The 24,094-nt window shown below is 35.2% G+C and overlaps 1 protein-coding gene across 2 annotated transcripts in view; it reads right to left on the bottom strand.

Moving 5' to 3' along the window:
• Positions 1–21: 21 nt before the first annotated feature.
• The window catches only part of GOLGA4 (golgin A4), a 121,685-nt gene continuing 97,612 nt past the window's right edge, over positions 22–24,094 (bottom strand). Inside the window, exons 20-24 of one of the 2 annotated variants that reach the window (XM_082745337.1) lie at positions 22,934–23,009; positions 15,187–15,290; positions 10,261–10,347; positions 3,287–3,349; positions 22–718 (exon numbers count right to left, since the gene is read on the bottom strand). In XM_082745337.1, the coding sequence (XP_082601463.1) occupies positions 3,320–3,349; positions 10,261–10,347; positions 15,187–15,290; positions 22,934–23,009 (297 nt within the window). In that variant the 3' untranslated portion in view covers positions 22–718; positions 3,287–3,319. The remainder of the gene's footprint in view (positions 719–3,286; positions 3,350–10,260; positions 10,348–15,186; positions 15,291–22,933; positions 23,010–24,094) is intronic. The other variant, XM_082745336.1, reaches the window with a different exon arrangement.

Raw genomic sequence — 24,094 nt, 5'->3', positions numbered from 1 at the left:
TAAAAAAGCACAGTAATCAAATTTTATATAGTAAATAAACTTTATTTATCTGTTCTTCCAAGATGACACTGCCAACAGTCACGATCTGCATACAATACAGTATGCATACAATACAATATTGACTATTTACAATTTACAGTAGTATTTTTTCCTCTGAAAAATATAAGTACAAAAGCTAAGTAAACAATGAGGTACTGCTGTTTGGATTTATCATATGTATAGCTTAAAGAACTAGTCTTTAGCAAATATTCAACAAATCAATCTGGATAAAATACTCAATTAAATGTTCTAGTTTATCAGAAAAAAATCTACTAAGTTTCACCTCAAAATGTATTGCACAAGTCTTTAAAAAGAAATCACCCTAAAAATAAATAGGAAAGGCAAGCAGTTCTTTAAAAAGAGGGACAAAAAGAATGGAAAAAAGGAACATTAAATGAGCCCATAAGTCAGGTTGAGTTATTCAAAATATCTTTTAAACAACATAAACTCCTCCCAACAAAAAAGAAAAAAAACTATCACCATCTCTCCGCTGATGTATTCGATCTGAAAGGTATTCTGCAATATATCTGCAGGCCAATGTCAGGTTTATCTTGGTCTTTGGCTCTGTAACGGGCCCTGAATAACAGCTTGCTCTTCTCAAAAGGACAAACACAGACAGTGCTCCATGCCTGCCCCACACCACCACCCTGTTTCTTCAAGACGACGATCGGAGCCATGACTGGAAAAGAATAAGGAAAAAAGGATAAAGAAAAAAAATTTTAAGCCAACTTTTTGGGAGATTGGTTTTTTTCAAGTTAAAATAAAATTATATTCTATGGTCTAGGGATTAAAGTAGAAATATTCTCTAAATATTAAATCCAAAAAAGAAAACCTAAAAATTAATGTTCTTCTGACCTATAGATCCTACAGATCAGCAATCCTGAAAGACAGGACGTTTCAGTGACATCTGGAATTGCCACCTTTCACCTGTCCTGAAGGCTACTGGTCATAGCTGGAGAAGCCAGGAGTACGTGTGCTGACTTGGCAGAACCTCACAAGGACGTGGCTATTTAGATTTAAACAGGTTAGAGAGTTCTTTCCTTTTCTCTAATGTGCTGGCTTTTCTACATATTGCAATTCTCCCAGGATGAAATGCATGACAGCAAAGGACAAACAGCATTTTGGTGTAAAAAAACTATGCCTCATCAGAAATTAACAAACTCAATTTTAAAAACCTGAAAATGCTAAGAGAAATGATGCTAATGAGAAACCTAACAAGGTTTCTCTGATTAAAATGCTAAAAGCCAGTAGCCAGATTAATTTAAAATGCCACAAAAATAAATTACTAAATAAAATTAATAGAAACTTTTAATACATATTTAATGAAAAGAAAAAGTTTTAAAGTCTGAAGGTCTTTACAATTTATAAGTGAAAAATATAATCCACTGATATTCATGATGTACATCCAATAGTGTATTATTTATAAAACTTGCTCAATAATCATGTTGGTCCTGGAAACCTAGAGAAGATGAGAGAAAGATCTTTTATCATATTTAAGTTTCTGTGTCAGTTATTATTTTGAACTCTTAGCTTGTACTGTTGTGAAAAAAGACATTCGTGCATGATTCAATAATGCTGCACAATGTCAATGTCATGAAAGACCAAAAAAAAAAAAAAAAAGAAAAAGGCTGGGAGACCTTTTCTAGTTTAAAGGGAACTAGAAAAACATAACAATGACATGCAATGTGCAATCTCTGAGTGGATCCTGGAACTTAAAAAATTATCAAAAACATTATTTGAAAAACAGGAAAAATATGAATATTTACTAGTATTAGGTAACAGTACTATGTTAATACCAAATTTCCTCAGAGTGGTTAATTGTATTGTTGAGTTTGTAGGAAAATGCTCTTGTTCTTAAAGATATCTGCTCAAGTATTTATTTTGCAAGTTTGCAAGTAATTGTCAAATGTTTGCAAGCACAACTGTTTGCAAGCAATGGTCAAGTGCTAAGAGGGGGAAGATATATATGTAGAAAGAGCAAGAGCGAGAAAACAAGTGAGGAAATCTTGCAAAAGGTTAAGAATTGGTGAATATAGGTGAAGGGTATATATGTGTTCACTGCACCATTTTTAAAAATCTTATGTTTGAAATTTTTCAAAATAAAAGTTGAAGAGACAATCAATCAATCGATAAAATGCTACATAGTACACAATTCCTGTGATAAATGATAGTATTTAAATGATACAAAGACAAGCATGATGCAGTATTTATAATACCATGAAAAAAGGAAAATTTAAGGGACTTAAAGACTAACGATAGTTCTAGATAAGCACTAAGGCAAGTAAACTGATATACACTAAAATCAAAATGAGACTCCAATGCAATCATATATGATTTTTAAAGCTAAAAGATTAAAAAAGAAAAACTGTATATTTGGCATTTGAAACTCTGATACCATTAGCTGAATCCTAGCCGAATTAACAATCACAGAGAATCTTTATCTTAATTCAACAAAGCTCTATTAACTGCAATCCAACTTATTTCTCATTTGTAAAAATAGCGGCAAAGTCAGAGGTAAAGATGTATCCTAAATGTTAGGTTCTTGCCAACTCAAGCCACCAGCATGACTAATACATGGAGCTGATGGCAGGGGTGTTTAAATGGTGAAGACAGTATAGATGCCTTCACTCCCTCATAACAATATGCTAACTACAAACAGTCACATTCAATCAAAGCAGGCTGCTTAAAGGTCTCCTCGGGACAGAGGTGTCCTTATTGTACAATATGATCCCAGGAAGTAATAAAACTGCATTTATTTTAAATCAACTTTACTAGTTTTTCATTACTTCAGGTTGGCTTTGATAAGTGGGCCTTACAGTATTTTAAATTCTGGTTTTGTGAAATATATCGTTTCACCTCTATCTATAAAATGATTTTTCATTTCTCTTTCACAATATTTATTAATTTAATTACCAAGACCATTCTTGGGGAAAAAAAAAACACAAAAAAGATGATAAAATAAATTTTTTTCAATTAATAAAATTTTAAAGAGGAATTTTTAAACTTTCAATTATTATTTAAAGAAGCAAAATTTCCTAAAATTATATAACTCTTACTGGTGGTGGTGATTATTAATCTATATATTATTAATCTATAAAACAGAATTAACAGAAAATACCTATATTAACCCATGGCATAATCATATATTCATTAAACAACAGAGCAAAAGAATTCCAGCGAAATGGTTAGTATCATGCAATACATTTGATTTTTGCACAAAAGACACAAGACATTATTCTTCACTCACCACATGCTAACTAAGCACAGACTGATGGTTTACTCAGAAGATACCACTGCGAGGTGAAGTATACTACAAGCCAGGAAGAAAAAAAGCTTATTGGGTTAGTTTTAAGACTTAATATATAACACAGAGACTATATGTGTATATGAATTTCAAAGGATTAAACAGAATGTACTTAACATTTTCTCAATTCTCCCCAAATCAAGGGAGCATAGGCTAAATATAAGGAATCTATAATACCTCCCTCCCATCCTAAGTAACTATATTATGTAGCTTTCATTTGCAACTTCACTTTAAAAATTTGAACAATGTAATTAAAGTTACTTCACACTTTAAGTAAATATATAGTAGATTGATTGGGTATGATTATTTGCTTTATAAAAAGATTTCTTTCATAATTCCATTCAAGTACATGTTAAAATTTGATTTATATGAGCTCAATTTACCATCAAAAATTTGAGGGAAAATGTTGTTGGGTGTGAATACAGTATGTCTATATGCTGAACTGTCATTCCTAATATTTGTCTGTTTTCTCACTAAATAACCCTCTTGTAATTCAACAGTACATTGTCAAGAATGGTTTTAGGAATGCTGACCAAAACCAAAATTTCCATTCAAAGGGACCCAATCTCAAACACACTTTTTACTGTACAACCTTCTTAAATTCTTTGTCCTATCTAAAAGTATTAATTAGCTTTCCAGTTAGCTTTAAAATAGCATCAGAAAAAAAAGAGGTTATTTATAAAATCTGAGTCTGTTTTTAGTGTAACCATCAGAAGAATCATTTTACTTATCTGTTATATTTAATGGTGCAGTTAGTAAGAAGCAGCAAAATCAAAAGACAAACAAGAAAATAATATTTGCAACACACACAACACAATAAGGTCAGTATCCTATTGAAAAAGTTGCAGAAGTAGGCAAAAATTTATATATATATATATTATATATATATATAATATATATATGGATATAGATGCTCCCTGTGTCTGTGTTTGTAAGTATTGAAAAATTGGAAATGGCTTACGTGTCCATCAATGACAAACTGGTGAACTAAATTGTAGGACATCCATATAATCATACAATCAGCCAGTAAAAAGTATAAGGTACACCAATTTGTAATGTGGTGGAATAAAACAGAAATATGTTAAGTAAAAAAAGCAAGCTGTTGCATTCTGCCACTTCTATAAAATACTTGTGATTAAAAATGTAATTATAAATATATATTTATAAATTATAAAAAAGCCTGGGGATATTCACCAGACTATTAACAGAGATAATCACAGCATGGTAGAGAAAGTATTGGGAAGCTAAAAACATGAAGGTCTCCCTCTCTGTGTAATATGATTCTGAATTGTTTGCAATGTTTTCTTTTGCAATGACCACATATTATATAATTCTAACAAAATCAAGAATCAAAACCACCTGAGACAATAAATACATACTTTGTCTGTACAGTATTTTTCAATTTGCCATCAGTATCTATTTGCATCTGTTTCCTGATCCACCTTCCATGCATCTACTGAGCCCACACAATAGCAAAGGTAAGTCTCTTCTGGGATAGAAAACTTCTAGATCTAACAATGCTTAAAAACCTCAGATGAATTATTAACTCAGAAGAGATTCTTAAAATTCCAACTGAAGGGGAAAAGTGAGAAACATTTACTTAAGTACAAGACTAGTTGAGGGCAAGGACTGATCAAGAACTTGATGCAACACAAAGGATCAGTGTGAAAGAAAAGCAAAAATAAAGTCGAAATCAAATTTTTAAAAATGACAAGAGTGGATGGGGGATGAAAATAAGCCAAGTTTTCTTCAACAGAAGAGAAAAAAAATTTTTTTTCTTCAATGGAGTCATCAAGAGAATAGCCATCTAGGTAAAACATGTCATTCAATTTGCTAGCATCCGAAAAAGAAAAATGCATTTCTAAGAACACTTTTTAAAAGAGATGTCTATATAACAAAAGAACCTATCAATTCTAAGAGATGAGCTAGCACCTGACTGAAAGAAACTTTCTTAATAAAATTATCCTAAATAAAAAAATAGACAAGTCAAAGACTTTTGTATGTACTCTAGCTCCTACCCTGTTACTCAAGTATCTAGTCTACTCTGGCCATCTAAACTGCTTAAACCACCAGAAAATGGAGTATCCAGCACAGTAAGCTGAAAAGCTAAGAGAAAGAAAAAGGCTGCTCTCACCAAAAACTGTGTGCATATACTATGTGAGTTTTCTTTTGAACTTCTGCCTGTTGTACATAAGGCAATTTTTTCCCACTTGAAACAAATCTAAAACTTGAAAATCTACAAATAATTCAGCACTTAAGAGAGAAAGAAATTTAGAAATAGAATAATCCTACAAGCTCATTTCACTGGTGCAGGCCAGAAACATGAAACATGAAAGGGGCTTGCTCAAGGGCTAGCCAGGCTAGGCTGGTGAGACACAGTCTCTCACCACAGCGGTGCTGCTTATGGCTGGCACTCTAAGGCACTGGAGTGGACACGGGGACATTTTCTGAGCTGGTATCATTGCTGCGAAATGACCTCACTGTCCTCCTGACATCTTTAATGGCTGATCTTATACACATTAATATTAACTGACCTTTCTAAGTCTCCTTATCTAGGAAAGACATTCCACACACACGTATTTCCATGTGGTGGCTAAGTGACCATCACTGACCCCTGTACCATCATCCCAAAAACCTAGGGCAAGCACTAAACTCCGGTCTTCCGACAACCCTAATAAGGGGATGTTTGTTTTGTCAAGAAACAGAGGCTCTGAGACTTGTCAGTGAAGGAACAGGATTCCTTCTCTACACATCACAGCCCTCAAAGAAGCCAGAATTTAATTATGCTGTACAATTTAACCTTGACAGATAACAATTTCTCATCTACAAAATATAATCTTGAAATTGGGTTAAACTCTGAAAGCTCTTATTAAGTAATAACTGTTGTTTTCTGTAATGGGGTTTTCAAATACAGAGTGTAAAACTAACTGAGAGGGGAGAAGAGATAGAGTAAAAAGAGGTATATTGAGAAATACCTTATCAGCAGTTACAGAAATTCTTTGATCAATGCCAAAAAGCAAATACATAATCATCTGAGTCACAAAGCAAAGTTTTAGACTGCATTCCTCCTACAACACCCACTAAATAATGCAAACACTGGCGTGGCCGTGCACTGTCAGCACAAAGTGCAGTCCACACTCTCTCTCGAGCATCCCCAAAATTAATGGGTGGGAAGGCAGCTCTGCAATGTGCTTGGGTTTGTTTTGGTTTACTTTTACCAGCTTTTCAGCCTCCAAAGCTAAAATAACAAAGTACTCAAGGTGCTGATTTTAAATACAATGGAAACTGTACTGCACATTTATAACAAATTACAGAAAACATCCAACTGGAACTCACATTTAAAGCTAATGTCACTAAGCAGTTTTTTTTTTTTTAAAGATTTTATTTATTTATTAGACAGAGAGAGATCACCAGTAGGCAGAGAGGCAGGCAGAGAGAGAGAGGGAAGCAGGCTCACGGCTGAGCAGAGAGCCTGATGTGGGACTCGATCCCAGGACCCTGACATCATGACCTGAGCCAAAGGCAGAGGCTTAACCCACTGAGCCACCCTGGCGCCCACTAAACAGTTTTTAAATGCTCATTTAATAAGCTCCTAAAAAAAACCTGTTTTCTATATGGTTAAGAAAGATATCTTATATATTTACATTGAAAAGATATAAATATCTTTCTATTGAATATCTTAATTATCTATTATAAGAAGAAAAGTCAATAAATAATTGGTACACCTGAGTGGCTCAGTCAGTTAAGCATCTGCCTCCAGCTCAGGTCATGATCCCAGGGTTCTGGGATCAAGTCTTGCATCGGGCTCCCTGCTCAGCAGAGACCTGCTTCTCCCTCTCACTCTGCATCCCCTGTGCTTGTGCTCTCTCTCTCAAATAAATAAATAAAATCTTTTTTAAAAAAAGAAAAGGAAAACAGAATTCAGTGTGTTTTGCAGTGTTTTATTCTAATCAGCTACAGCTCATTGGACAGGAGTAAAAACTAAGTTATAATTTCAAGAGACCTGTTCAAAGACAATGGGTCTTACTGCTCATTTTATGAACGGTAGCAATCTTATAGGTTAATATGTTTTTTGGTTCAACTTTCTCAATCAACAATCTGAATTTCTCATCTAATGTAAAAACCAACCATGAATCATTTTCAAGTATCAAGAATCTCAAACCAACAAAAGGTGACTCAAATTGATCTACAAGCCATCTTTGGGCCTCACTTCATGCTTATTATACATTATTTCATATTTCCTAGATAACACAGATAAGCATCTATTTTTATTATTTGAATTATATTACTAGACATATCTTTTATTTGTGCATAATGAATGTGTGCTACCTCTTCCCCCTAAAACTAAAGGCTCCCACAAGGTCAACAACAATTCTCTTCCATATCTCCAATTTTCCTATACCTGCCACAACGAACAGAAGAATAGGTAACTGCTGACTGAACTCATTCATTAAGAAAAAGCTAATGATGGATAAGACTCTGCCTGAAGCAGCAGTGGAAAGAGTGGGACTTTCTTCCTGGGCAGGTCAGCCTTTGGGACAAGGGAAGATTATTTCAGGAAGAAATGAACAGTCACCACTTCATCCCTACCTAGAATGAACATCACTTTATCCAGGAATAAAGAGCAAAATGTTTTTCAAAGATTTTTTTTTCAGTCAAGCAAAAAAAAAAAAAAAAGAATTTCCATCTGCTTTAAAGGGTTTTTCTTTACAAGGTTCACTATTTATAATTATCAATTCAATTCATTTCCTTCAAGACAAACCAATCTAAGACTGCATGTGAGTATAACTTGAAGGGGACTATTTCCCACCATATTGCCAGAGCCATGATAAAATGTAGCCCAACAGTAAGAGAAGAGACTGCCATACCCTAACATCAAGATGATAAAGAGGCCATGGGAGAATGAACAGAGCTATTTTAGATCATTTAAAAATATTTTCTTAAACTGGGCCATAATGACAGAATCGTGGTGACAGGTTCCAATTGCACTGGAGAGTTTTATTTTCACAAAGACACAGCTGTTTTATTCAATGAGGAGGAAAACTACTCCGAGTAACTACATGGTTTTAGAATTAACGTTTGCAATAATTTAAAACAATATTCTATTGACCAAGGGCATACATTATATTGATATACTTCTTGTAAAAAATATTTGTCACCAGAAATAACTATAGAGGTATAACAATGTTTTTCAGGCCACTAGTTATAGGGAGGAATGCTTTCCAAAAAATACTTAAATGCTAACCAAAATAATTGCAACTGTCTCAGAAAATATACAAAAGGTATATGATATAATATGCAATGGAGTACTGGGACAAGAGTCAGGGATGCTGGGATGACTTTACAGAACGCAAGAAGAGGAGGTCAGGATGTGCCTGAGGCACTGGGATTCCTTCACGATTGGCCCTGTGCAATGCATCAGAGGAGAGAAGCATCACACCTGGCTGGCTCAGTCAGCAGGGATGCAACTTTTTCTTTCTTTATTGTTAAGTATGCTCCAGGCCCAACACAGGACTTGAACTCCTGACTCTGAGATCAAGAGTCCCATGCTCTACCAACTGAGCCTGCCAGGTGCTCCAGAATACAATTCTTGATCTCAGGGCTATGAGTTCAAGTGCCACATCATGCATGGAGCCTAACTTTAAAAGAAAATAAATAAAATGAGCAAATTAAAAAAAGAAAGAAAGAAATGGCTGACAGGTGCAGGGTGTCTGGACTGGAGAGGAAAAGTCCTCCACTCAGGCTATCCCCAGATTTTTGGTTGAGTTCCATGGGTTAGAAACAAAACAAATTGGTAACTACTTCAGGAAGGAAGATAAGCAAGAACTTTTGTAAGACACATACTCCGTTGAGATAAAATGGGATGCTTCGAGAGGTTTACTGACTTAGCCCTTCTTACTGGAGATATTCAGACATAGATTAACCCATCATAAAGGAGAAAATCTTTGCTTGCTTTAGCGAGGATAGAGAAAAGAACAGTGGTGCTGGGATCATGAAACAAGAAACAGGAGGATGTGAACAGTGCTGTAGGGTACCAGCAAGACAAGAAAAGGAAGCAGAAAGAGAAAGCTGGGGCAGGACCTAAGACTTCACAAATTTCACACTCTGCTTAGAATGGATCTTCTTACTGAATTACTGGCTCAGGGCAAAAAGTTAGGCATGGGAATAATTCTGCATAATTTATAAAATGTGTATTTGCTTCATTTCAATTACAGCTGACTACACACAAAGGTTCCTAATTAATTCAGTTATCCACATTTCCCTTGCTGGTTATGTCAAGAACTAAAAAATGCTTAAATTCTTCACTCAGAATTATTGTATTTGAAAATAACTAAAGTAGGAAAGAGAGATCTAATCTATAGGACATCAAACATCATGGTGTAAACTGGTTTTAAAAATTATTACGGGAGGGGCATCTGGGTGGCTCAGTCAGTTAAGTGGCTGCCTTTGGCTTGGGTCATGATCCCAGGGTTCTCAGAACTGAGCCCCGCATTGGGCTCCCTGCTCGACAGGAAGCCTGCTTCTCCCTCTGCCTTCCCCTGCTTGTGCTTGTTCTCTCCCCCTCTCTCTCTCTGTCAAATAAATAAATAAATAAAATCTTTTAAAAAAATTATTACTGGAGATACCAGAACAAATGCCTTTTCTGTACTTTCCATAAATAGCCCAAGTTCTGGAAATCCCACATACAGCATATAAGGGTGTCAACCTCATACACACTCTTGAAGAAGACTGTTCCTTCGTTGAGGACACCAATTCATATTTGCCCTTGATGCAACTCTCCTAATGTAGATTCACTCTCACTTTTTAGGCTAGGTACAATAAAAACTAAACATTTAAAATATCTTTACCAACTCAAAGTCTTTACAAAAAGATAGGATAAAGTCCTCTTCTATCTGTAGCCTACTTTTAAAGCTTACCATAAGCCGAGCATCTTCTCTTTCCAAAATTTTCTGAGTCTGATCATCAGGGAACTTCAGTACAGTGGTTATAACCTTTGCCATAGTCTACAAGAAAAACAATATGAGATGATCACTAATAGACAATGAAGCAGACGAAGTCTCACCCCATTCTGACATGTTCTGCGGTGGGATTCTTTAGTGCTCTCAATGGAAGCCACGACCAAAGAAGTATGATGTGAAGGTATTAGTCAAGGAAATAGCAGTCAACACTAGAATTTTGATTTAAAAAGACTCCTCACAATGTCTGCGTTGGTATTATTTCAAGAAGATGCAATTACAATAGCATGAAGCTATATAAAGTTCTAATGCTCTTGGCCCTTTGTCTTAATTAAGATGAAACTTTATAACTCATTCATTTTATTAAGCTTTTTATTTGTAGAAATCTATCTAGTAAGTGGTGTATTGCCAAACATATGCTCTAAATAATCAGAATTAGATAATCCCGAGTTCAGCTTTAACTAAATCACATCATATATCTCATAAACATGGGCTACTGCATGAACATGAACATGCTTAGTAGGTATTTTTTACAACATGCAGCACATCAGCCTAATAGAAATACAATTACATTTTAAATAAACACAAGATGTTTTGTTTGGTAGAAAACATGATGAATCAAAACATTACACATGGTGGCTTGCAAAACAAGATCATAAATTGTGCAGATCTAAATGAATATACCGTAAGTCAGACTGTCACCCAAAAGTTCGTGGAAAATTCTCCTCAAAGGTGGAAATTCCCTATTTTGTATCAAGATGAGATGTTTTGAGGGAGACAGAGAGGAAAGAAGATACCTTATGAAATAAGATACACTCACGAAATAAGTAGGACAACAAAGTTCAGTGCTTACATACAAATTCAGGTGCTAGTGCTCTCCCCTGAGGATTCCCACAGAGGATGGCAGGGTCACCTAGAGAACTCACTCTACACTCTTGGTTCACAGTTAAACAGACTGTGTGTGTGTGTGTGTGTGTGTGTGTGTGTGTGTGTGTGTGTGAGAAGGCTGGGGACTAGAGAAGGTCACTGAGGAAAAAGATGACATAACAGTTAACCAAAAATTTTACAAACTCACATCACATATAATGTAAAATTATTTCCAGGAAGGAAAGAAATTAATGTTCTTAAAATTCTTATTATGTGCCAAGCTTAGGTAAGGCACTCTAGATACTTCTAATACTTATTTCAACTAGTAGTGTTCGTCCACCACAAACCCCATACGCAGCAAGATTTCAGCCCCCTTCTTTCCTTTCATCTTTACCTCTGCCATTTTGAGTATCAAGAAAATACCATTTAAAACAACACAGTTCTTGGAGAATTCTAAAGGCATTTTACAAAACTTTCATTGCCTAGATGGAATGGAATCTTCCATGCAAAACCAGTCTAGAAACTAAGCATACATGGCATGAAACAACAAGAGAAATATGAAGTAGTGATTGTTTCAATATTCTTTTCATTAACACTCTGAAGCAATTTTTTAATGGTTTTTGGTATACTGTCTATGAAGACTGTTTTTAGGAATTAATTTCAACAGCTGGTAAGATTCAAAGTACCCAAAAGTCCACTTATATTCACTCTGAAACCACATACATGCACAAACATGTCTACGAGTAAACCCCAAACTGTCGCTAGTTGTCTGTTCATATTTGTAGACAATGTTAATGAGAAACCCACCTCTAAATTCATCAGTGATCCTGAAACTGCAGATTACCCAGTAAAAATTTAAAGCTCTTTCCTGGCTTGCCAGAAAACTTAAACGGAGAAGCCCGGGCTCTCTGCCACACCCTGGGAAAGAACTCAGACTGTCTATTCTATACACAATATCCTCAGGCCCTGGGAAGTAAGGAAAAGTTCAAATGCGCCACCTGGTTTAGAGGTGGCATCGCCTGGCAGGTGTTCTTGAGGGAGGAGCTTTAATAAAGGTTAGGATGAGAAACACTTTCTACTGAAAAGGAAAACAGGCTGAATTTAGCATGGAGGATCAAAACCCAAGAAAAAGAAAGTGAAGGCCATAAAAAAGAAGGGACACTTACTTAGCCTCATACTATAAGAATGTGTGTCCTACATATGGTTTTCCTAAATAAATCATCTGCCTCATAAAATAAGGAACACTGTGTACAAAAGCAGATGAAGAAACACAGGTGGGATGTCATACACATCCTGCGGGACGAGATACAACTGCAGATGAGAATCAAATCACAAAGGCCACAATACACTCTGGCTCACTTGAAAACCACAACCTGGTCTCCAGTTCAAATTCTTTGTTCATGTGTAGAAATTAAGCAAATCAGTAAGAGATACATCTAAAATGAGCTCTTATCAATCTCTGCTCAAGGGCTAACTACCCTCCCACCACCCTCCTCCATCCCTACAGGTAACACTCTGAAAACATTCCATGCCTTCCACACTCTGTGCCACTCCAAAAGGAGTCACTTCCACTACAGATCCAGTGTTTCAGTTGGACCAGACTACTTGTCATTCCAAACCCACACTCAAATTCCTGCCTTGGACCTCTTGTCTAGGCTTTCCCTCCTGTCCTGAGTTCATCTATTAAAACCTAACCAGCCCCACAAACCCCCCACCTGACTTTAAAGCCCAGCAGACATACATGCTTCTCCACAATGTCCTTCTTGACCTTCCCATGAGTCAACAGTAGAACTCTGTGCCTCTCTTAACAGCCCCGACAACATTCTGGATCATTTTATGCTTAACTGCAAACAGGTCCACTTTCTTACTATATAATAAACTACTTAAAATTAGGGATGGTGTTAAAAAAAAAAAAACCCTTAGTGATAGTGTCAAATTTCATCTTTCTACCCATCATGGTGATAAAACAATGGGCCACATGTAACAAGTGCTCAATAAATAAGCAGTAAATTGAGCCCAATAGTATCTATTGCCGATTTTCTGTATTTACACCTGTAAAATGTGACAGCACAATGACAGACTAATAATCTGTAGTAACCAGATGCACTGAATGCTGAAGATTAAAGACCAGAGAGAGCAATCTGCCACACAGATTGCTGGTCAGGTATTAGTCAGGGCTGCCTGTGCTCCGAAGACACCCCTTCCCGCTATTTCCTAAGTCACAGCCTAAAACAAGCTGCACAACCCCAAAAGCACAAGCACATGGCTGACAGGCACTGGTCCCAAACACACCTATGCTCAGACTGGCTCTTCCTTCAGGAGGACTCAGACTCTGTAGAGATTTCATCCTCCTCAGTTAGCAACCTCCAGAAGACAGTTTGAGGCAGTCAGTCTCTTCATTTCACAGACCAAGAAAAGGTTAAATAATTTATTTAGCAAAACTGCATCACAGCTTTAGATTCACAAATGAACCAATAGAGCTAAAGTTCTGAGAAGCTCTTTTTTTTAAAGATACACCCCTCTTCCTTCCCTGCAATAACAAGGTAACATTAAATTATCTACCCCACCTCAGATAAAGACTTAAAAAGAGATCGTTATATTTCCTTAGCTTTAAAAAGCAGAAAATCAGCCTTAGCTATTCTTAGAATTTAAAAAAAAAAAAAATTCCTTTAAGAAAAAGAACCCGAATTACTATGAATTTACATACCTTCCTGTGTACATGTTCAGGATCACACTGGACATTACTTTAATTTGAAACTATTTGATACAATGAAGTGAGATTTCTATAGATATTAAGGATTCAATTGACTTGGAGCCCTATAACTCCTAGTGTTTGGCTGAATCTATAATCCATAAATTCATAATATTCTTTTAAGAGACTTTCTTATGCCCTTATACTCTTACTTTTTAGGCTTTAAATATATCTGCCAAACTCATCCCTGAACTGCTTTAGCACTCTTTGACTTAGTAACCCCAACCAGACCCATAAGTTAAGACACTGATTGCTTCTAAAAATGGAAAACTCATGCCCCATTCTCAGCCAAGGTATATGGACAATGTAGAAGTTTATGAAGGTAAAAAGTTGAAGTACTGTCAGAAAATATATTGCTTCAAATGTAAAATTTTGAGAAAAGGCTCATGAATTTCCCTAAATACATTCAGTTCAATTCAAGATACATTTATCAGGGTGCCTGGGTGGCTCAGTGGGTTAAGCCTTTGCCTTCGACTCAGGTCATTATCTCAGGGTCCTGGGATCGAGTCCCACATTGGGCTCTCTGCTCAGCAGGGAGCCTGCTTCTCCCTCTCCCTCTGCCTCCTGTTCTACCTACTTGTGCTCTCTCTGTCAAATAAGTAAATAAAATCTTCTAAAAAAAAAAAAAAGATACATTTATCAAAAGTCCAATATAAGGCTCTTTTAAAAACACTGCAGGGGAGGCAAACAAGAATAAGACAAAAGTATATACTCAAAAACCTTACAATAAATTTAACATTCCAGAAAACATATTTAGCCAAACACTATTACTTATATAATGTAGTAATTTTAAAGATCGATATTCCATATGTATAGGAATGATTTTCTCTCAGTGACTAACGTACAGTATTTCTAAATATCTCTAAGTGACTACTTAATTCTCTGGTCTATAACTTAATTCTTAATTATAACCATTCCCAATACTTTTACCTTACCCTGAAAGTTTCCATGAAAATGAAATCTAAAGATTTGAGGTCAAAAATAAAAATAGCCACATGTTTCACAAAGTACTAAGTTAATGAAGTTTCAATTTTTAGTTCTCAGCATCATCCAACAGTATTTTTTAAATTAATATTTTATAACTGTAACAAATAAAAGCAGAATCTGTCAATAAAATTTTGTAAGCTAAGAACAATAACAAAATTACCTATTATCTATTATTAGCATGTATGGTCTGCCAACAATAAATAGGTGTATTAATGTACTAAAAGCGGGCACATTGCCTTTTAAATTAAGCCACATGCCAAATCATCATAAATGAATTATACCTTAGTCTCACGACCCATCATATACTCAAAAAGCACTTTTCGCAAATACTCAAACTCGGTAGGTTCTCCAAGGAGCGAGACATCAGTGTGGTACAAATTGCCACCTGTCAAATAAAAAAAACCAGACCAAATTGTAAAGAAAAACCAGATAAGCTACTTATTACTTAAACACTAGGAAAACTAAAGATTAAAGGAATAAAAGGAGGCATCGCCCTTATATTGATTGTATTATACTGTATGGTATTACACATACATACACAAAGCATTCCAATTAGGATTTTTCTGATGGGAGAGAAAATAAGAATTATTATGCAATTTTATTTCTCAATTTTAACTTCTCAAATTTAATTCCTCCTCTTCCTCCTTTTGGCATGGAAATTTTAAAAGACTATACTTAGGGAATACAAAGATTCCTTAAAACTGGTATTTCTCTTCTCAGTATTAAATGGTGGACTTCAGATTTTCCACAATGACTAAAATTAATAATCATTTTTATTTATTAAGAACTTAGTATCTCAGAAAAGAATTCCAGTTTTTCTAGTATTCCAAATCTAAAAGCACTTAAGTTTTCAAGTTTTCAAAACTTTTTGGATACATAGGACAGATAAAATAACTTGAAAATGCATGAAATATGAATGCCATTTTAGTGGTTTTCAAATATTTTGGTTTAATATCTTAAAGCCTGTCATAAAAAGTTATAGTCCATCTGTTAACCAAGGCCCATTTCAGCCTAAAAGTAAACAATAAATACAGTTTAGGTATATGAAATCACACTGAATATTATGTGTAAATTTATACCTTGATAACAGAGGATTTTTAAAAAACTGAATACAGGAAATCACACTATGCAGCAAGATAATATAATAAGGCTTCTACTGTTGGACGATGAACTATACCTACACCTCTAAATGCCAAAGCTGAAAGTGACCTTTCATTATAACTTTACATTTCTTTTGGCTTAGAATTCAAACCACCATTTGTTCAATAAAAAGAAACAAATGAAACTTCATGGAGTATTACTGACACATACAAGATTAGTAAAATCCTAACAGTCAGATAACATCAAGCACTGGTGATTTTGCAGAACAATGGAAATTGCTGTACACTGCCTGTGGAGTGTGAATGGACACAACTACTACAGACAACAACCTGGCACTCCTTCGCAGAACTTCATAAAGTGGAAGACGAGCATATTCTATGATGCAAAAATTCAAGTCCTACCAATACATTCTAGAGAAGTGCTTCACATGTACACCAGAAGTCAATGTTCACAGTTACACTGTTTATAAAAGTAAAACTGAGGGGCGCCTGGGTGGCTCAGTGGGTTGGGCTGCTGCCTTCGGCTCGGGTCATGATCTCAGGGTCCTGGGATCGAGCCCCGCATCCGGCTCTCTGCTCCACAGGGAGCCTTGCTTCCCCCCCACCCCTCTGCCTGCCTCTCTGTCTACTTGTGATCTCTGTCTGTCAAATAAATAAATAAAATCTTTAAAAAAAAAAAAAACTGAGACAATTCAAAGGTCCACCAACAGGAGAATAAATAAAATATGGTATATAGATATAATGTATTATTACTAAATTCAGCATTCAAAATGGTTAAATTATAGCATCTAGAATGAAATTCAAAATCATAATGCTGGTTGAAAAAAGGGCAGGAATATGCAGAATATACACAGTCCATAATTTCTATACAGCCCAAAACATGTAAAACATTAAAGTCAATTATTTTAGGGAACTGTATACATGCTGTAGCATGTTAACATTGGTTACCCTTGGGAGAGAACAGAGACGGGAGACTTAAAAGCAGCACAAGGAGCATTGGCAATGTTCTAGAGGGTGAATTCATAGGTGTTAACCAACCCTCACACGTGATATTTACTTTGCATGCATTTGTATGTTTGGAATATTTCATTTTTTAAAAGTGTACACTTTTTTAGAGTCCCAGTTCACTCAAACCACACTTTGCAAATACAGAGCAACCAGAACTGAATACTGGTAATGTACTATTTCCTCTTCAAAAGCCATTTATCTATATATCATACTTAAGTGTTTCATTCCCTTAGATTGATGCAAATGCAACAGTTTACAATGTTGTGCCCTTTTCAGAAAATAATGATTTATCATTATAAACATGTAGATTACTTATGTATAGCCATTTTCCTGGACAAGTAATTAATACTGTTTTTCAATGCAAGTACCCTTTTTCTTGTCTTCTCCCTAAGAGTGTCATATAAAAGAGATTTCTTCCTCTTCTCATTATTACTTTGGGTTTTAAGCAATGAGAGTGGAAATCAGTTATTTAAATAAAGGTGCTTGCCAGATTGTCTACCCATCTCTTTTTTTTCCTAAAGATTTTATTTATTTATTTGACAGAGAGAGGGAAATCACAAGTAGATAGAGAGGCAGGCAGAGAGAGAGGGGGAAGCAGGCTCCCTGAGGAGCAGAGAGCCCAATGTGGGCCTTGATCCCAGGACCCTGAGGTCATGACCAGGGCCAAAGGCAGTGGCTTAACCCATTGAGCCACCCTGGCGCCCTACTCAGCACTTTTTTTAAAGATTATATATATATATATATATATATATATATATATACACAAAATGGAATACTATGCAGCCATCAAAAGAAATGAAATCTTGCCATTTGCTACAACATGGGTGGAACTATAGTGTATCATGCTTAGCAAAATAAGTCAAGCAGAGAAAGACAACTATCATATGATCTCCCTGATATGAGGAAGTGGTGATGCAACATGGGGGCTTAAGTGGGTAGGAGAAGAATAAATGAAACAAGATGGGATTGGGAGGGAGACAAACCATAAGTGACTCTTAATCTCACAAAACAAACTGAGGATTGCTGGGGGGAGGGGGGTTGGGAGAAGGGAGGTGGGGTTATGGACATTAGGGAGGGTATGTGCTTTGGTGAGTGCTGTGAAGTGTGTAAACCTGGCGATTCACAGACCTGTACCCCTGGGGATAAAAATATATGTTTATAAAAATTAAAAATTAAAAATTAAAAAAAATGTGCAAAAGTATCATAAAATTTTAAAAAAAAGATTTTATTTATTTATTTGACATAAAGAGAGAGCACAGCAGGGGAAGAGGCAGAGGGAGAGGGAGAAGCAGGCTCCCTACAGAGCAGGGGAAGCCTGATATGGGACTGGATCCCAGGACTCTGGGATCATGACCTGAATTAAAGGCAGTGGTTTAACCCACTGAGCCACCCAGGCACCCCTACTCAGCATTTTTTTTCCTACTCAGCATTTTTAATACAGTACATTACGTAGGCTCAATCCCAAAATGTACAACTGGAAAATCCATTTAACTATACTTAACACAATTGTAATCAACTGAGTGCACTACAGATAATTTTAGTTAAAAGCAGACTTGGCTCAGATTTTCTTTAAAACTGTACATGCATTTATTTAATTGGAAAATAAAAATAAAAAACTACTTTTACAGACACCTAAGAATAAATGTAACAAAAGAGGTACAAGAGAACTACTCAGAACAATAAACATTATTGACAGAAATTAAAGAAGACCTAAGTAAATGTTGAAAGATATCATGATTATGGATTGGAGACTCAATACCATAGAAGTGCAAATTCTCTTCAATTTTTCTACACATTCAATGCAATTCTAATAAAAATCCTCTCATTTCTGGGTGTGTGTTTTGAGTATAACTTGACAATCTGATTCTAAAACTTAAATGGACATTCAATGAGCTAAGGATAGCTAAGATACTCTTGAAAAACATAAAGTGGAATGGCTTCCCCAGCCAAACAGCAAGATAGGCTATTAAGTCATCATAATTAATAGAGTGAAGTATTAGAGCAGGCATAGACAAATCTAGCAGACTAAAGCTGCTAAAACAGACACTGAAAAATAAATAAATAAATCTTTAAAAAAATACATGGAATAACTAAGTCGGGCAAAAAGAACTTATTCTGCTTTCCCTGTATGAGCTATACTTCAAGGTAACCACATAGATAACGTGGGAAAATTTCCATTTACAGAAGAATTCCAGTTAATATCTGCACAAGAAATGGGAGAATGTGAATATCACAATTACACAATGACTAGTGAAACAACAGATCTTGGCAAACAGTCCCCACCGGGTGCTAAAATCTAAGGTGAAAGGTGATGAATCAGACTGATGACACGTGTTACTGTGTAAAAGTAGTTACAAAAAAAACATGTGTCTTTTGATGTGAAACAACATGCAGTTTGGCTCCCTTCGGGAGGTACTATTGCCAGTGACACAAATCTAAATCTGACCAAGCCCTTCATTCTAACTACTAGGGGATGGAGCACTGAGAATTCAGAAGGCCTTAAACTTTCGCACTAGTTAATTTGGTCTCTTTAACAAATAAATAACAAGAGGAAAGAGAAAGGGAAAGGGAGAGGGACAAGGAATCTAGAGTTTTAAAAAGAGATTTAAGTGATTTCTCAATCAAAGTAGTGAGGGTACTACCTGGCTACTGATTCAAATAAATCAGCTGTTTCCCACCACCACTACCAGAAAACATTTATGAAAGTCTGAACAGTAAACAGGAAAACAGACTTACCTAAACAGGTAAGTCTGAACACTGACTTGTTATTTGATTAAGGAGTTACTGTGAAATTTTTAAGTGTGATATTAGTACCATGGTTATTTCTAAGGAATCCTCTGTATAGATATATACTGAAAAGTTTACATATGAAATAAGATATAATATCCAGGACTTACTTTAAAATAATCCAATGACTAAGAATAGGAAAGGTTGGGGTAGAGATGAACCAAGATTAGCTATGGCTTGATAATTCTGGAGGGTGGCTGATGTGGACATGTGTGTTCATTATATGCCATATTCATTATTTTTCTATATGTCTAAAAAAATTCCATAATAAAAAATTTGAACAGAAGACAACAAAGAAAACAGTAACAAGTACAATATCTTTATTTTATATATGTGTGTGTGTATGCTATATAGGTGTATGTATTATATTCTGAATATTAATCCTTATTTTTATAATATGTATATATGTATACATATATAAACAAGGATTAATATTCAGAATTTTTAAAAAATTCCTGCAAACCAATGAGAAAATGATAGATAATTCTAGAAACAAACAAACAAAAAGAAATGGAGAGGAACTTCACAAAAGAAATACACACAGCTAAAATGAGTGACTAAAAAATGAACTACTGGGGTGTCTAGATGGCTCAGTCAGTTGAGAGTCCACATCTTGGTTTCAGCTCAGGTCTTGATCTCAAGGTTGTGGGACTGATTCCCACGTCAGGCTCCTCACTTGGCACAGAATCTGCTTGAGGTTCTCTCCCTCTCCCTCCTCCTCTGCCCCTCCCACATCTGTGCATGCTCACTTACTCTCAAATAAATAAATAAAATCTTTTTTTAAAAAAGAACAATCAAATAAGATGTTCAACCTGATTACGAATAAGAGAGATGTAATTAAAATTACAAGTCACAGCACAGAATTTAATCAGTGAAGCATTAAATGGCCTCAATAAATCCAGTACTGCTAAGGAGCTAGAGTGACGAGAGCTCTTATCCACTGCTGGTGAGAATGAAAATTAGTACAAAAAAATATAGAAAACAGTTTCCTACATTATCTTCAAATTGTATCTAGTTTGGCCAACCTGGGATAGGATGTGCACAAGAATGTACATATCCTATGACTCAGCAATTCCAGTCTTAGTTGTACAGAGGAAATCTTCCACATGAGACATGTACAAGAATGTACAAAATTAGTAAATGGAAATGAGTGAACCAGAGCTACACACAACATGGATGCACCTCAAAACTTAAGTTAAGCAAAAGAAAAAATACAAGCATACAGTTTGATTCTATTATGTAAAGTTCCAAAACAAGCAAAAGCTAAACAAAATATTGCTTAGCAATATATATGTAGGTGGTAAACAATAAAGAACAAGAGAACAGTTAACATACAGTCAGAAAAAAAAAAAAAAAGCCAGTGGAGGAGAGGAATAAAGCTATTATTGCAGAGGCCTACACAGAGATTTTGAAGAACTAGTTAACTTTTTATTTCTTCCTGCCTGGTGGATGCTCATTCTACTCTGCTCTTTAAAAAGGAAGCATGGTGAAGAGATTAATGTGCATATTCAATTACACTGCCCAGGTTGGTGAGAGAATTAAAAGAGCCAACATACAAAACAAGACCTGGCACTTAGTTCTATTCAGGTATCCCCTGCCTTCCGAAAATTCATGTTACGCTTTTACAAAAACCTACATTAGTACCTGTCTTTGGTAACTGAAAAAAACTGAAGAGGTTTTTGGCTTTTATGAAAAAGGCAAAAAGTGAAAATAGTGTTCAACATTTGTTTCGTGGCAAGCCATTAGGGAGGCAGCATACACCTCCAGCAACAGGAGTGGCTCCACCAAGCTCCTTCCCCAGGAACCACACTCAGTTTCAAGCTGTCAGAGCTCTGAACTGTGTACGTAAACATTTGTGTTTTATCTCGACTTATTCTGTACATCTGTTAGTAAGATGTGTCCTAAAGTATCCAAAAAGCCTAAGAGAGGGTATTTTTGGGGTCTAGGAATGCTAAAATTTTTTCCATATAAACTAACTGTAATTGCTTCTTTGCTTTACACCATTTCCGCTTATGAAAGGTATCACAGGAATGCTCTACTTTTGGATGGTAGAGGAGACTTGCATATGTGTTAATAAATACACTGTACACATGTGTTCATTTTACAATTCAAAACTGCCCAAAAAAGAAAATTATAAAAATCTTAAGTTGAGATAAATGAAAAGAATCAATATTCTCTATGTAGTACTAAGCACTGAGTCAACAGTTGAGCTGACAATCGTATGTGCTGACTTAGATATGGCCAACATTCCTTATAGCCGAGTCTTCTCTGCAATGAGCCATGGGACACTTCCAAGCTGGTTTTCTCTTGTTTTTAAAGAGCATTAAGGAGAGAATCCAAAGCAAGTCCTTGTTTAATTTAATTAAAAATTGTATAATATCTTGTGTTATTTCACTGCAATAAGAGCTTTCAAAAACACAATGTAAAATGATTTAGATTTATGCCCTAGTGCTCCCCTGAAAAAGCAGAAAGCTTTACAAAACATTTAACAAAATAAAACTATTCTTAATGAAGTGAGGCAGCAAAACAGAGGGGAAAATTGTTATGAGATTATTCAAAGATCATGGTTATCTCAAGGGAACAACTATATACACACTCAGGCTCATCTTTAAAATCCTTTGTAAGTGGCATATATTATTTCAAGCAAGAGAATGTTTCCAAATCACCCTCTACTACCTTGAATATAAGAATTTTTATGGAATCATCTTCTCCTTCATCTGAGTTTAATATCAGTAATTATAGCATTACGGTAATAGTAAAAAACAGAATCATTTAAAGATATAACTGTCTGTATGATTACATGTTGTAGATTATGTATTTGCAAACATACAGAAGAGTCTGGAAAAATACACAAAAAGATTGCTTCCATCTGGAGAGTGCAGAATAAAGTGGGAACCTGCAGTTCCACTTACATACTGCAGCATTGTTTTGATTTTTTTTTTTTTGGTAACAAATATGAGTTATTTTTGTTTTAGATTACTATCATTCTTTCCTTAAAACTAGCTGTTATTGGTAAATTACAAAAGTAAAATATACTCATTGTAAAGAGCAGATTAGCAAAGACAAAAATAAAACTCCTCCATAAATCCAGCAATAAGAGAGAACCATGGATAACACGAGAGATCACTCATACCTTTGTACGGTGTCCCCACAGTTGTTGCATATACATTCTTTTCATATTTCTTCAAACGGTCTTCTAAATTGTGAATCTAAAAGTAATCAATATTCAAATCATTTCATAAGATTAATATGGAAACCATATGTAAAAGAAAGTACTGCTATAGCTACTAGATTCTTTCATACCTAAAAGACAGAATACAGGCATATATAATTAATATAAATAATTTCTTAGATATGACACTAAAAGCACAGAGAATAAAAGAGAAAATATACAAAATAGTCTTTATCAAAAGTAAAACTTTTGTGCCCCAAATGATATTATCAGAAAATGAAAAGACCACCCACAGAATGGACAAAATACTTGCAAATTCTAAGGATTTGTGGAAAAACAAGAATCCTTATATGAAATTGTTGGTGGGAATGTAAAATGGTGCCACTATGTATTTTGGTGGTTCATCAGAAAAGCTGAAGATAAAATTACAAATGATCTAACAGTTCCATTCCTGGGTATATACCCCAAAGAACTGCAAATAGGTAGTCAAATAAAAACTTGTACAAAATGTTCCTGACAGCACTATATGTAATACCCAAAAGGTAGAAATAATCCAAACATTCATAAACTGATGAATGAAGGATATAGGTATATCCTTATAATGAAATAATATTCAGCCATAAAAAGGAATTAAGTACTGATACATGCTACACTGATGAACCTTAAAACACTGTGCTAAGTAAAATAAGCCAGATAAGAAAGGTTATGTTTTATTTGATTTTATTTATGTAAAATACTTGTAAGAGGCAAATTTGTAGATGCAGGAGTAGATTAGTGGTTGCCAGGAAATAATGGGGAGTATCGCTTCACAGGTATGAGGTTTCCTTATAGGGTATGATGAAATGTTCTGGAACTAGATAATAATTTTCAAAACATTGTGAATGAACTACATGTCAATGAACTATGCACTTTAAATTGGTCAAAATGGTCAATTTTATGTGTATTTCACGACCACAAAAATAACTAATACAAAAATTGCCATCCTAGCACAGTTTGAAGATTTGAGGATGCTATAAGAAGGGAGTTTTAAAGCAGTAGCCTTGAGAATAAATGAGAAAAGATAAACCACTGGGAAATAGAAAAAAATAAAGTAGCATTGGGACTTAGCATCTATTTTTATGA

Source organism: Mustela nivalis (genome assembly GCF_964662115.1).
Source record: "Mustela nivalis genome assembly, chromosome: 1".
Lineage (NCBI taxonomy): Eukaryota > Metazoa > Chordata > Mammalia > Carnivora > Mustelidae > Mustela > Mustela nivalis.
This window is presented reverse-complemented; position numbering and strand designations above follow the sequence as displayed.